Source organism: Lichenostomus cassidix, chromosome 2, assembly GCF_008360975.1.
Source record: "Lichenostomus cassidix isolate B80296 chromosome 2, HeHo_3.0, whole genome shotgun sequence".
NCBI lineage: Eukaryota > Metazoa > Chordata > Aves > Passeriformes > Meliphagidae > Lichenostomus > Lichenostomus cassidix.
The window spans coordinates 59,550,363-59,566,417 of record NC_139482.1 but is presented as its reverse complement, the minus strand read 5'-3'; the positions used below and the strand labels follow the sequence as shown (position 1 = coordinate 59,566,417).

General features: G+C 39.9%; 1 protein-coding gene across 2 annotated transcripts in view; it reads left to right on the top strand.

Moving 5' to 3' along the window:
• The window catches only part of DCDC2 (doublecortin domain containing 2), a 57,612-nt gene extending 48,172 nt beyond the window's left edge, over window positions 1-9,440 (top strand). For both annotated transcript variants that reach the window (XM_085051696.1, XM_085051697.1), the window contains 2 exons: window positions 5,245-5,586; window positions 6,801-9,440. In XM_085051696.1, coding sequence (XP_084907822.1) covers window positions 5,245-5,586; window positions 6,801-6,908 — 450 coding nt within the window. In that variant the 3' untranslated portion in view covers window positions 6,909-9,440. The remainder of the gene's footprint in view (window positions 1-5,244; window positions 5,587-6,800) is intronic.
• Window positions 9,441-16,055: the final 6,615 nt, after the last annotated feature.

Below are 16,055 nucleotides of genomic sequence, written 5' to 3'. Positions count from 1 at the left end.
TAGTTTCCATTCAGTCTAGTTAGACTTCTGGGTGCTGTGATGTTATGAAAAATTAGACTCAGTGGATTCAAGTCCTGCAATTGTAAAAAAAAAAAAAAAATAGTGCATCCATCTCATAAAAAAGTTGGAGTTTAAATGTTGTTGGGATAAAAACTTTTTATTTTTATTAACTGTTTTTATTCTAAAAAACAGTGCATTTTGTGTGAATGTGGGAACTATGTAGGAAGCGTAAGATGGTTGAACCTTAACTATTCATTTGCTTGTTTTTAGAGCCAGGGTTTTTTAAATGATGTGGAAGAGAACAGGGCTTCTGTAACTTAGCAACACTATCTGGTTCAGGAACAGGGCTTCTGTAACTTAGCAACACTATCTGGTTCAGGAACAAAATGTTTCGCCTTTGGAATCTGTGCAGTACTGCTACAAAACATTCCTGAGTAGGAAAAGGAGCAGCTCTGTTCTGGAGAGCTTTGGTGCAATCGAAGTCAAGTGTTCCTGTTGCTGCTTTTGTGAGATGTATTCACGCCGCTCTTCATGACCATTAAGATTTTTGTTGTCTACCTCACTGTTTGTCTGCTGTGACCATTACCAAGTAAACATTTCCAAATGACTTCAATAAAGCAAAATTATGATTTATATTAATGGTACAAAATAATTTCTGCTTTAAATGATTTGTGATACTGCACTTTTCAGTATCAGTCATGTAAAAACCTTCTGAGAGGTTACATTAGCATCCCTAGACAAAAAGAAGCCAAATGCTTCAATGTCTGAAGATTTTCTGACTTACTGCTTTTGAGTGATGATGGCCGTTGGTAATGTAGCTCTTAATGAATGATAGCATGATGAGTGTAATTAGAATACATCTTTCTTTTTTAAACACTCTGTTTTTGCTGAGATTAAACATACTGTCAAGCAATCATACTTCTTGAATGTAAAATGAAATTCGCTCTGTTCCTCATCAACCTGTTAGTTAAGTCAGGAGGTCTCCAGAAGGTGAGCTGGGTCCATGTTTACAGCAAGAAGCTGAGAATTGCTTCCATTTTTCTGCATGCCTTTGGTTGAATATGCTTTTCAATGTACATATACAAGTCTTTTGTTAGTGAATCTTTTTGTTGCTAGTCCATGACAAGCAAAGAATTATTCTCACATTCATGAAGGTATAGTTTGAAAATATACTTTATTTTAAGTAAAGTGTTTTCAACAGTGAAACTGCAAAAGCATCACCTTCACTTAAAAGATGCAGCCAGCAATGCAAAAAGGAAGGTTACTTCCTATTTTCTTTCAATCATGCAAAAGGCAAACTTACAAACCTTATTATTATTAGCTCTGGCTATAGGAGGAACGGAGAAAATCTAGCACACGGACTGGAAAACCTCCCTGCTCTAGAACTTGATTGTGAAAATTACCTTAAGGAATGATTCTCCAGTCCAGGTTCACGTTGTGCTGTTGTTTTTTGAGATGTGTACACAGGACTAAAGTAATGCTAGGAAACTTAAGGTGTAGTTCATTACAGTATCCATGTTTAGTTACACTGGGCTGCAACTGGCTGGTTGCTTCCAACATAAACTTCTGACATGCCTCTTGTTCTCTGTTATGATCCTTGATATCCTTATGATAACTGTGTTACAAAGAGTTGACAGACCTCAGTCACTCAAGCCTGGAGATATATCCAGAACTTTTTTTTTTGATTTTGTATGCTCTGAGCTTTTACAGGAATAGCAAATGTAAGGGACAACTCTTCCTGTGAGCCAACACAATGGCTGAAGACTGAACTCTTGAGTTCTGAACAACAAGAAGAGCAGCAGAATCCCACATCTGTCTTGCTATCCATTCAATGCATTCCATATAGGAAGCTCTTACTGGGAATATTTTAGTTATTTAAAAGGTTACTGATGAAAAGCTAAAAACTAAGATGGGAAATGTCACTGTTTCCCTTAAAGTATACAAGGTCATTGCTGACTTGAGTCTGATAATTTCTGCAGGGTTAGGTAGGTCTCAATCAGCATACCTGTTTTGCTTTCAATGTGCCTATCCTGATTTATTCTGACTGAGAGAGCACCGTTTGTGGTAACTTTGGTGCATATATAATAGGCAATTGGAACAGTCGTAGGTGGAGGGATGGCTGGACTTCATCAAATGCAGTGAAAAGGTTTCCATTGACTCCAGGGGATGTTAAATTACACCCTGACCCACCATGTACTTTAATGTAGGCTTTAGTTCACTGTTTCAGGTTCACTGTTATCACTGAAACTGTTCAAGGAGGTAAAAGTTAAGCATGTACATCATTTACAGACTCTGGACCTTAAAGACTTCTGTTTTTCTCCCTTTTTCTGTTTTCTTCCCTGCATATATATATGCACATAAACATTCTCTTTCCCTAAATATGAAAAATCAAAAATTTGCCAAGTATACCTCTTTCTCAGTGAAAAAGGTGTACTTAAAATAGAGAATGCCAACTTATACCTAGCTAGTAGGTCAATAAGGTCTCAGTAGAATGTCTCACACTTTTTTAATGTAATGAGCAATGTACTATTTGATGGGTGATTTTGGCCTTCAGTTCCCTTCCTACAGTCCTGTCTTAGGTCTGCTGTGCATTCTGAAATGCACAGTCAGTGGTCATACTCACATTTCAAGGGCTACATTTGATTCTGCATGCAGAGGGAACAATACTGCATTTTAGATTACCTTGTGAAAGGTCTTTTCCTCTGGATCAATGTTGATTTTTGACTTGAGATGTCCATTCTTTTGTAGTGCCGCTTAAAAGGAGATTAAATGAAGAATGCATTTTGCTTCCCAATTTTTAGCTGAAAACATGGCTTTTTATTTTTGTCTATAATAGTAATAGCATTGTAGTAATATGCTCAGCTATCTTGAAATTTTAAGTTACTGTAAAAACATTATATTTGCACTGATGGGAGTTGTTTTACTCATCTTGTTTTCTGCTATTATTTTTCTTGCAATTTAGTTTGATTGGTCAAGTTAAATTAGTTGAAATTTGAATGTTATTTCATACAAATTCTATGCTCTCAGAGCTTTCAGTGAGTTTCTAGGTACAGTTCAATAAAGCTGTGTTTATCTTCTATGTTGCTCAGATTTAACTCTTAAAAAAATTTGCATGCGCACCTGTTTTAGACAGATAAGGTCAAATGAGTCCAGCTAGCGTAGCACTTTAGGAAGTCACTGTCCCTCCAATGTCCATGGCTCTTCCATGCCAAAGACTGCTTCCACAGCAGTGAAACCTGTTAAAGCATTGGGACACATATGCATACACCATGGCAAAAAGCCTACACAGTTTCTTCTGCAGTCCAGAATGAGCCACCATACTGAAGCTGTGCAGGCAAGGGCATATATTCTCTTCTGCTTGTACCCTCTACTAGGCACTAACAAAAAGCTGGAAATTAGTATATTTTGGGTGACTGTAACAGTTAACTGAAAAGGTCTGTGTTGTCTTTTCTTATCCTCTCTTCATTTGGAGTTTATAATGTCATAGCAGGCAGGTGTCATTAGGTAAATCCAAACAACTTTTGGCTAGTGGTGTCTGGTGCATTTAATTTGTCCCACCCTCCCCTGTTTCTGCTCAGAATCCAGAACTGTGAATTTCCTTAGCAGACTGAAAAAAAAATTAGTAGATAATATGTCTAAGACTGGTGGGTAACTTCTGAGAATTTATGGATCTACAGATTATTTGCTATCTTTATGGGTTGCATAAGCTTGGAACATGGTTGCTTTGGATGGTGCCTTCTTTGAAAGTTTCTGAAATGACTTGGCTTGTTAAATTTTTATTTTAGTGGTAATAAGGCCAGTTTGATGTTGCCAGATCAAAGTGAGTCAGGAAGGCTTGAATAAAAAATGACTGTACTTGAAAAATCTTATGCATTTTTTGGACCCATTTTATGGAGCCATTTTATGAGGCCATTATATACCTGGTCAGGTAACCATGTAGTATTTAAAGTAATTTCTTATTCTATGGATTATCACAACCCAGTAACTTGGTCTTTTTGAAGCTGTACCAGTGTGGCATTGTGCACTGGCATAATAAAGTTGTCTTACGTCACTACTTAGATATCAAAGCAAAATCAAGATGTTTCATTAAGAGGCTTCAATCAATTCATTATCTTGCTGAACTGGCTTTTACTGCCAATACATGTGATGAGAGAATTATTTTGAACTTTTAGTGTTAATAAGGAGAACAATTTTTTGGGAGATATAATTTGCTTCTCTCTAGCAGATAGCTGTCTGCATAAAGGAGCTACTGAAGACAGTAAAATTCTAAACAGTTTTGATTAAGACTTTATCTATTGCTCTCAGCTTGTTTTCTTTAGAGTCTGATGAGGCAGGGAGGGAGGCAGACACCTTGTCACTTCTGTGGGATTTTTTCACTTTATTTTCATTCATACTTTAGCACAAGTATGTAAGTAATCTTGGCAAGTGGGAGCACTGGTTGAGTGAATAGTCAGGTGACTCTTCAAAGCTTAAACTGGGAGGCAAAAGGCAAAAACCAGATAGTTTGTACATCCATCTCCCAGGCTGTCATGAGATGCTGCTACCAGCAGCTTTATCCATACTGAGTTTCTGATAACTCTTCTACAAGGTGAGACAAGACCTTTTTCCTCCTCGCTGCTGGTCCAATTCTGTGTAGGAAAAAATTGCTCCCAAATGTCCAACAAATCCTAACCAAGCCACTCTACATAAGGATCTTTGGGGAGGGGAATGGTGTCTTGGAAATGACCTGTAATAGGTGTACCTGATCTCTCTAGCTACTTTTCTCTGTATGCAAAGACAACAAGACCGATGGGCATGGCATGGCCTGGTCCATTGGTAAAATGCTTCTTGTGGAACAGTTTGTGGGCTAGTGATGTACGATATTTTATTGTGACAGGATTTTATAAACAGGTAGGCACTAAATGCTAGAAATTTAGAAAACCTGGAATAGCTGGAACAGAGCAAGCTGTTGCTGTATTAATTAAATCTAGCTCATTCCAGTTGTTTTGGGTGTGGTCAAATGGATTAAACTCCATGTAATAAATTTAAATCTCACTAGCACATTTTGTAAATGTAGAATAAAAGGGCATTACAGGGTGTAAGTACAGGAGTGTAATTTTCTGTCCATGTAGACAAACCTCAAATTAGCATACTTACTCCTCAGTAATGATGTAATTGTAAACTTGATGACTGTCACGTTTCAGAATTGCATGGAGCATTCTGATTTAAAATGCCTCATAATGCGGATGCTTTTCCTTTCACCAGAGACCAGCAGAAACTGTAGATGAAGAAGAAAATGTAGAAGAGGAAAATGACAGGGGAGAGGAGGCATATAAAGAAGAAGAATATCCAGAGGTGAATGGAGAAGAAAGTGGAGAAACTGTTAAAGGAAGAAGTGAAGTGGAAGAAAACAAAAAGAAATTAAATCAAAATTCTGAAGATGAAGCAGGAGAAACACAGAAGGTTGACCAAGCAGAGGAAGAGGAACTTATCCATTTAAATGGCAAGAACAATGTAGAAAATGGCAAAGGAATGGAGCATTTGAACGACCAAGGTGATCTTCAGCCTGAAGAAGAAATAAAAGAGGATTCTGGCAGTCAGAACCAGGTGAGGGTTTATTCTTTCAAACTGTTTTTCCTATGTTATTATTCCTCATTCATCTCAGCCTTATGCTTCTCAGTGGGTCTCTAAGTAGTTAATTTCTTATAAAGTCCTGAGACCATTTATGAGACCTTCAGTTTGTGGAAAAGTTGTTTTCCACCTGTATAGATCAGTTACATCAGTAATTACATTATATACCCTCCAACTGAGAAAGCAGATGTTTCTCACTATTTGATGAATCTGCATTTCCTGCTTTCCTTAGTATGCTGAATTTTGAAAAAAGTAATGAAAAAAATGTTTGCAGGTTCCAGAAAAGCATAATCATTATATATTTCTACACTCCTTTGTCTTTTAGGACTGAGCAGAAGGGTGTGTTCATGACACCACAGTGCCTCATTTTGGTGAATTGACTTTCACAGAAGTTGCATTTCATAAAGGACTTTTGCCATTGCTTTGTGAAAGTTTCCTTTCTTTTTCTTAAAAATTGAAAAATACAGTGGAGATGAACAAGATCCTTCAAAGCAAGGGGCTTTAGTGAGTTTAAAAGCAAAAATCCTAATGATTTAGGATGCATGGTAACATGCTGTTGGCTTAGATGAAGTGATGCAGCCCAGAAAAATAAGGTCAGGAAAACTGACCAACTAACTGAGTTTGGGAAACAAAGTGTTTTGTTTGATAGGGAGAATCCAGGTCTGGGAAGAGTGGCATTCATGAGTGTCAGAAGCAGAGCAAATTGCTGCATATTCCCTTCCTACAGGCTGCTGAAAAACAGTCTCTTCTGCTTCTTGTGACACTGGGAATGGTTTCTTGGACTTTGCAACTGGGCATTCTTCTGTTTCTATATGACACACAAGAATATTTTTCAATTGAGAGCTCTGAATTTATTCTGTGCTTCATATATTGAATTTTTTTGTTTGTTTTAGGTAAGCTGAAGTTATTTATGGAAATGGAGAAAGTGAGTGAGCATTCACTTTAAATGTGGGTAACTGGATGCTTGATGAAAGAACTGGAGGGGGAATCTCTAATCTGAGTGCTTTCTCCTTTGGAAGGTATATAAATATAAAATAAACGAAAATTTTAACATGATCACTCTTGGAAAACATTTTTTCACGTTAGGAATACCTTGTGGAAATTTTAATATGAAATGTTAATGCTGTATTGAAATGAAGTGAAATCGTTGATAGCCAATGAAGTTAACAGTGCCTGTCCTTTTTCTCAAGGTTGATCCCCATCTTGAAAAAACATCCACAAATCCAAGGGTGACAATCACCAGCCCACAGGAAAGTGAACAGAATCACCAGAGCAAGGACTATGCGGCAGTTGCATAGACAGGAAAAATGTAATGAGCAGAAAATGAAAGATGAGGATAACACTTTATATATAAACCATGTTATTTTTTGTGATTGGTAACTTATATTAGGAAGGAAGGTTGAGTACCCACATAATGAGTCGTGAGATGATGATGCTCTATGGACTGATGAAAAACAGGCATTTATATCTACTAGAAGAACATAGAATTATTTTTACAAGGTGAGATTTTTCTGATAGGATTTGAGGGGGGAAATACCAGAGTACTTCATAGTAGTATTATAAATAAATGAACTATTCTGTGGTATGAGATAGTCAGCAGTAATAGAATAAACACACAAATTACACTGTTCCAGGGAAAGGAAAAGAGACCTACCCAAATTCAATGTCAAAACTTCTTTGTAGATTTGTTCAGAAAAAGAAACAATTTTTTGCCTTTTAATTAGGACGTGTAGTTTTTTCTCTAAAACTCTATGATTAGTATGATTTTCAGGCATAACATTAAGATATAACTATAATATATTCCTCACTTAATGGATTTATGCCCACAGAAAATGGTTTACTATAATGAGTTGTCAGTTCAAATGTTACTAAATAGTGGATTTCAGTATATTAATTAGAATTATTAGCTTTTGCATACAGAAATAACACTTATTTAGCACTATGAATGCATGTGGACAGCCTACAATACTGCAGTTATTTTCCATTTAAAACATGAAATTTTGTTGATTGTCCTGCAATGATTCACTAAACAGTGAATTATTGTCATAGTGAATAAAAAATAAAGTAAGGGTTATGCAGTTGATTAGTTAAAAAATTTGAATTTGAATGAATTTCTAATTTAGTCTAAGAGAAACTTAATTTATTAATTAACTAAAAAAAAACCCATGCCTGAATTCAGATCGAAATTTCGGTGAAGCCATTGCTGTCGACGGATCCATTTTAATATGTGACACATCAGGATGAGCCCACCATTTTTCTGTAGAAGTCAGGAACAATTATTGCATTTATGAACACTTTGCATAGCCTTAATGATTGAAAATATGTCATCATCCTTTTGAGCAAGCTGTCTCCTGATAGGCTGTAGCTTAATATGCATTAGGAAATAAAGCCTTGATCCACAGTATTAGTTCTCTTAATGACACTGATTCCACTGGTCTTACCATTTCTCTGTTAGTAATGGGAATAATTTGTAGTCATAGAAATACAGCTCTGAGCATAATTGTATTAATTATACAAAAGAAATAGTGGGTTTCCTTATCATTAATGCTAGTAAATTATTACTACTAGAAAGTAAATGTCATTTTTGTTGATTTCGCGCCATTAAGACAAGAATTACATTTATGAACAAATTGGACTTTAAGCACTTTTTAAGGAATGTGAAGAACCACTTGTCATGACTGAAACTCAAGCAAACGTCTTCCGTTCTTGTACTAGTTATTAAATATATTTTTCCAATGGAGTAGAAATATGTGGCGATTCTTCAGCATATTGCTGTTTATTGGAAATGTAAGTATAAAAGACACCATGTTAAAAAGCATATGAACAGGGTTAGAACAGTTTGCCCTGTGGAATCTCTGAATTGTCTATGAAACCTGTAGTTTCTGTTGGGCTGTCTGACAAAGTGTGAAGGGAATATTACATTTGTGATGTGTTCAAAATAAGCTCCTAATTTAGCCAAGCTCTTAAGCAAAGTATGCATACTTCCTTTTTTTTGTGACAGCAATTAAGCCTATGCTCAAATATATTTGATTTCTCTGGGATTTAAAAAGACATTTACAATTAAGCAGAAGTAAAAAGTAGCCAACTCTCCCCCACAAAAAAAAAGAAAAAAAAAGCCCAAAACAGAATGAATGAAATACTGTGGGTGATAGTGAGGTAAAATGACAGGTGCCTTTATAGTTTGGTTTCACAAACTATCAAGTTTTCTATTTATACCTTCTGTCTGCCAGCAGTTTCTGTAATTTCTTCCCTTCCCCCAAAAGTTTGGTATTTTCCATGCTTAAAAGGCTTACAGATATCAATAAGAATAATTTAAAAGATTAAACTAAATTCTAGGGAAATGTAATGTTATCATTGTCCTTCATAGGAACATGAAATCCCTATGAGTGTTATTCAACTTTGAAAATGTTTCCCGGTCTGTTCTCTTGTAAGAAAGACAGCACATATTTCTTCAGAAAAGCAAATCAGACTTTTTGGAAATAGAGATATAGCCATTTTATCATTCACATTGCAACACTGACAACATGAATGTTTTCACCATGTTCTTTTATTTACGGAAACAGTTTATTCCTAACAAATAATTCTAATACTAAAGTAGAAATTAAACAAGAATTATACAGATGGTCGTGATAATAGTTTTCCTGTCTGGATCTGCTGTGTGTGATGACTTAAGTCAGTTTTACTTGAGAAAGACATTATTCTGTAAAGTTCATATAATGTTATTTTATTAAGCTTATATGCAACATTTTGAGGGTTTTTTTAAGAATTGTTTTCTTGTTTTGATTTTATTTTCAAAAATAATTTGCTATTAAAGAGAACTAGTACAGATATTCCTGTGTTTTCTCTCGTATCAAGGCCCATTTGATGTTATATCTGTCTCTAGGTGACTGACTTTATAAATTTGGTGATTTTGCAGCTGATAGGATTCTCCCATAACTAAAACTTTAAAAAAATCCCAACTGATTTGGTAGCTTTGGTATTGCAGCTGTGGAAGAAAATGTGTTGACAATGTAGCTGTTACATAGTTATAAAAGTAAGGCTAATGGCAGAGTATAACTTGCCCAGGGGATTTTTTAATGTCACAACTCAGGTTAGTCCTGGTTATTGGTATGTGTGTACTGTTCAGGCAACACTCAGCAAATGACATGAGTTTTATCTGTTCACTGGCAATTCCTGGGAAAATTACCAAACTTCTGTGTGTCTCCCTGCTGAGATTCCTAATTTTAGCAAAGCATTAAAGCATAGGCTTAAAGCCCATAGGACTGCAGTTTTCATTGAATTTTAACTAATGCTTTGGTGCTTCGACATGTCAGAGCCAAAATAAAGTTATTTTGCAGAAACAAATTGGTGAAAATAAGGAAAATATAATCCCTGCTCAGTCTCATCTAAAGTACAGTGAAATCAACCTGTGTGCAGAAGAATAAAAGGGTAAGTGTGAGTATTCTTATTACTTGAAAATATAAGGAAAGGATTGTTGCTGGGGTGTTTTGATTGATTACTCCAAATGTGCATTAAAACAACCATTAGATAATAAATGTAAGTACCAAATGAAGTATCTCCAGGAAGGGTGTATTTATGAAGTAGTTGCACTCAGAACGATTGAATGGGATGCACTCAAGGATGTTTTGTTTTGTGTGGCTGACAGCCTTCAGTCTAAGTTTTAATGGAAAGAAGTGCTGTGGACATGGCAATAGGCAGTGCAGCCATCTGCTCTCTGTAGATTATTGTGCACATTGGTGTCCCTCAGCTTCTAGATGTGTGTGAATGCTGTAACTGAAGGCATTTGCTGTGTGCTCACACACACTGCACACATAAATCATGTGCATATTAATAGTTTAATCTTCTTATAATGTTAGTGATGGGAAAAATATTATTGGTTGTAGCTGAAATTTGCCATAATTATACAAGAAAATATATCAAATTCTAGCACTAACCTCATAAAAAGGGTGACATATCTTCTTATGTTATGTGTACACTTCATTGTTTTGCTGAACCAAGCTCAGAACTCTTGAAACACTGAAGTGAAAAGGAAATATTGGCCTGGGAGCTACAGGAAGCTATGGGAGCCATAGGGAAGTGGGTAGGATTTGGAAAATTCAAGAAAAAAAGTGCAAGTCTATAGTACAACACGTGATAGTAAAATATTGAAATGTTTTAAGAATTAACCTGGTGAATGGCAAAGTCCCCTACCATTGCCAGATGAGACTGGCTTGGGACTTGTTATGATCCAATAATTAAGGTTCTTTAGAAATAACTCTGCCTGAATTAAGGTGCGAACGAGGCCATATGCCAGTCAATAGTATGGGTTTTATTTGATAGTCAATATGAGAGAGAGAGAGAAAAGGAGAAGTAGGAAAAGAGGTGGGGGGGACAGAAAGAGGGTGACAGAGACAGAATAAAGAAACTATCACCATCTGTGGATCCCAACGATGTTGTGTTGATCCTCTCCAGCTGGTCTTGGTGGTGATAGTCCCCCCAGAAGCATAGAATCCCATGGGTTAATATACCCTCAAGCCAGGGGCAATATCCAGGCATGTCCCCCTGGGGGAGGGGGCAGTCTCTAGCAGCAGACTCTGCTTGCATCACGTGCAGTCCTGTGGTGCCAGGCCTAGCACTCTGTGGGGTCTGTGATGGATTGTGACTCCCCCTCAGCTGCCTCTCATGTGAAAGTCCCATGGATGTGGCCTGTGGGATTGGGGTTTCCACAGCTGGGTTGGTTTGTGTAACAGAGGATGGGTTTTTATTGTGTGTCAACAGGTTACACCACATCCCCACACCTCCTCCTCCCCTCTTCAGCTGGGGGGAAGTCTGTGCAAACCTGGCTTCTGCAAGCTGTGCTCTCCCCTCACTCCAAACTCGGCCAGAGATAATGCTCAGTGCAGCTGGTGGCTTTGGCCTTTGTGGATGCACACCTTTCCCTCAGTCTGAGATGGTTGAACAATGGGTTTCCCTTTATCTAATCTCAGCAGTTTGACTTTCAGTCCAAAGTCCCAGTCAGACATCTTCAAGGGAGGCTTCTTTGATTGTAGCTTTTTTATACAGTGTTTGTGATAATGAGCAAAACTTTATATCAATGTTTGAGGCATGAACTATTTCAGTCTCTGACAGGACTATCTTGCAACAACCAGGTTGTGCTTAGAGAGCCACTGATAAGCCTCCACCGTACAGCCTGAGCGTGGTAGAGCTGGGAACCTCTGCCCTCCCAGGCTCTCTGCCCCAGAAGGCAGGTTTTTCCTCCCAGCACTGCCAGCATGGACACGGTGCACTTCCTGGTGGCTCCCAACTCTCTGCACTCCCTCAGGGGCACTGCAGGACCTTTCCTTCCTCTTTTACCCCCCCTACACCAGCTCATCCCACTGGCTACACATTCTTGGGGCACAGCCCGAGGAGAGTGAAATTCAGCCCTTTGCATCTCTGCCAGGCCTTCCACCAGCCTAGACCAAGGGATCTGGGACATGGAAGTGCCCTCATCCCTCCCTGCTGGCAGGCTGCCCTCTCTCTGGCCAGTCTCTATGTATGGGAATCACGAAGTTTATACCTTCTGCCAGCTCTGCTCCATGCCAGCACAGCTCCCTCCTGCTGGCTTTGGTGGCTGTTGGCTCCCACTGACCCACCTTCCAATAGGCACTGGCATGGAGCTGAGGAAGGCACTGGCACAGGACTTCTCTCTGGTATGGCCAGTGTCTGTCTTGCGCGGGGAACCCAGAGTTGGACATAGATGAGGAGAAGGGTCACCTCCCTCCACCTGCTGACAAGGTTCCAGGATTCCATCGGCCATTTTTGCTCCAAGGGCCCATTGACACCTTCAAATATGGGCTCATCCTGGGGTCCTCCATGACTCAGGTGCTTCAGAGCTGGCTGTGCCCCCACATCTACTGCTGCAAGGGCTTGTTCCTCCCCGTGTATTTGGCTCTTCCCCTGGTTGAGCTGCAGGAGGTTCCTGCCAGCCCCTTTCTCCAGGCTGTCAAGGCTCCTCTGCTTGGCAGCAAAGAGCACTTTGTACTTACCATTTGGAATAACATGACTTCTTCTCCATGGTGAAGTGCTGTGTTCAGACACTAAACAAAAGGTTTTTATAAGGACCTAAGGATAAGTACATTTCTTAAGACTCACTGCATTGCTTTCACTTCTTCTTAGTTTAGGGTCATTCTTTCTTCTTTTTCATCCTATCTCTATCAGAAACAAAAAAGATCGTATTCAGATTTCAACCTTTCAAATATGCAACCATTTACATTTTCTCCCTCTCCAAAAGTTGTTCAACACTGTAGAATGAAAAAACATTGCTAGAAATGCATAGTCCAATTTAAATGCAACACCTTTGACAAGTCCTGTCAAAATGCTGAAGAAAAACCCCAATATTATACCATGTATTTTTAAGCAAATTATTATTTTTCTTTAAAATGACATTATTCTCATAGATACTTTTCACTAAGAAATTAACTCCCGACTCCACTTTCCTCGCTGCAAAGGCTTTTCTACACTGTGAGTATCCCAGTGGCTGGGAACTGTGTATGCTTTTTACCGGGAAGAGGTAAAGTGGTGTGAGTTTTTGGGACTTCTGCTTGAGAAGATGGGAATAGCCAGCCCCAGGAGGGGAAATAAGCTGTCCAGCCTTCAGTTGAAGCAGTTTGTGGATGAACCAGTTAAATGTCATAGAATCTAGGAGCCCAGAATTAGGATACCACAAAATCAATGCTTGAGATAGGAGGGGATTGTAGTTTTATTAGCAAGTACTTAGCAGGTGGGTACTTTGTGTTTGCGTTTGCATAGGTGAGTGAGTTCTCCCACTCTTGAGAGAAGAAAATGTATTCAGGCTTCAGTGATATATAGACTTTTCTCCTTGTATTAGTTGGGAAGGACGTCTGATTTAACTAGAGCTTTGACTGATTTAACCTCCTTTGTCTCAGTGATGAAGTGGTGGTGTCAGAGATAAGCGGTCACTCTGCCACTGCACTTTGGGTACTCAGCTTGGTATCCTCTTAAAAGATGTTGCTCTTGCTTCCTTGGCAGCCATGAGTTGTGGTTTCATCACTGCATACAATCTCCTCATGCTTCTGTTTTTGTGCTGCATTTGCTCCTTCCAGTTTGGTGAGAAAATTTCTAAAAATGATGCCTGTGCCATGTTATTTCTCTCTTATAAATTGTTGATGCAAAGCTGGCATCCTTAGAATAACCTGAGCTTTACACCTTCCCATCATTCTCTTATTGCTCCCACTGACCCCTGAAGAGTTAGCACCAAACAGAAATGACCCTGGTGAGGCAAGGGCTGGGATTTGAATCACTATTTAAAAGTAGTCTCCTGCTGCAGAGAAAGAGACATGGGTGAAGACTATTTCTCCTTTTCATGCAGCACAAGGCCTAGTTCAAGATGACCAAAGGGCTCATCGTTCAAAGCACCCTGACCACGGAATTGTAGGTGGCTTACCTCAGACAAGGAAGGTAAGGTAGCTGAGCCTCTGCCCCCCTTGCCTCTGGCTGGGGCCCTCACCCTCAAGGACATCTGATGCTTGCAGATGGTCCTGTGAATGCGCAAAGAGAAGCAGACAGCTGTTGCAGTAGCATCGTGCCTGCTCATGGGGATTAGAGCCTTTCCCTGGAAGAACCTTCCCAGGTATGATTTTCTGTGGGGAAAATGAAGCAGAGGACTTTTTGCATAAATAATGGGGGTTGTTTGTTTGGGTTGTTGTTTTTTTGGGGGGGCAGGGGGGAGGGAAGAGGGGACAGGTAGTTCATCTTAAAGGCCTCAGTATTGGCGTTAAGACCTTTTTCTCTCACTAGCACCTCTCCACACTCAGATGTTCCACTAGTGTTCCACGGCAGGGAGAGCCCTGGTGCTGCAAAGGGTGCCTGACCATGGCTGCTGGGCATGGGTAAGTGCTGGGCAGTGGCCTGGCTGGTGCATGGGGGAAACAGATCATGATGTGCTGACTGACCTAGCGGTGTTTGCCACTGCTTCAGACAAATGCCTGCTCCTCTGAAAGCCTCCAGCAAGTGAAAAAGACTATGCACAACACCACCTTATGAGAACTCCTGTACCAAAAGGAATGATGCACGTGTCAGTGGCATAAGTGTCCATGGGTATTGGGATCCATGGGGTGCTCACAGCAGCTTTGCTCCTTTAACTGCTCAGTCCTGCATATAAGCCAGTGCTAGATTAGTTCCCTTATACGTGGCATGCAGACTGCAGTCCTTGACATCTCTGTTCTCTGCACTTTGCTGGGTGTGCCCCTCAGAAGAGGCCTGACATGCACAGGAAGCATGGGCAGCAGCCTCCTTCCAGAGCACATCTGGAGATACTTTGGTGTATGCTTTGAATTTCTTCTAAACCAATGTCTGTGTGATCCACAGCTGGGTGTTTTAAAGATAAGGACTTGATGGCCTGGTCTGCGCTGCTCCTGGAGAGAGGTTTGGGACCTGCCTTGTGTATGCCTGCTTGCTCACAGGCAGCCTCTGTGAGGAGACTTGGCAGCACACCAGACAACAAAGGCCAGAGCCTTCTCAACACACATGCCATGAATGCATCTGCAGAGACAAAATAATCTGGCCATCAGGTCTGGAGCTGCTTTCAAGCTGAGACCTTTAAGGTTTATGCCAATGGTTCAGGCAGGTGAACTTCTGTGTGATCTGGAGGATGTTTTCCTGTCATACCTTAGGTGAAACACAAATGGTGCATCAAGAGAGAGCAGTCTAGTTCAGAGATCAATGCTTAGGGCAGTCACTGTGCTGGAGGGGAAAAGGAAGGGCAGAGGACCCAGGCAATGCTCCATGTCAGGGCAAAGATTTATTTCAGGTCATATAGACCTATGGTTAAATACAAGACATGTTTAAACCAACAAACTCAATTTATCACTTTCCAGTTACATGATCATCTGAAGGTCAGCACATACTCTTTGCCATCCATTCTGTTGTGATTTTAAGCTAAAGAGGGGCTGACTGCATGTGCTGCAATCGTCTCTCTTGAACTGGTGTTCACTGCAAGGGACAAAACTCCTACTACTACTTGTCCCATGTCATAAGATGGTGATGTCTCCCTCTGGGGAAATCTGAGACCTTGGCCCTCAGGGGCATGTGGGAGTTCACATAGCTGCTATGATGATTTGTGGAAAAGTGCTGGACCTGCCTCTGCCCTAGAAGTTTGAGCTACAGGCCAGAGCTGAAAGGAGCTCTCACTGTCTCCTGTGGCTGTCCTGGGTCTCAGTGACTGCCTCTGCTCTGCTTTGCATTGATGGTGTACCTTGCTCAGGGCCTGCTCAGTCATCTCTGATATGCAAGGGGAGGTGCAGAGGAACCCACTCGTTTGTGACCTTACAAAGCAGGGAGCCAGAGATCCAGCCAGCCTGTATGTGAGGAATACTGGGGCACTCTCTGATTCTCCTTGGAGATGGTGGCTTTGTTCAGTAGTCTTTGAAGTGAGAGTTTTTGTCTTGGAACAAACTTGCTCCAAT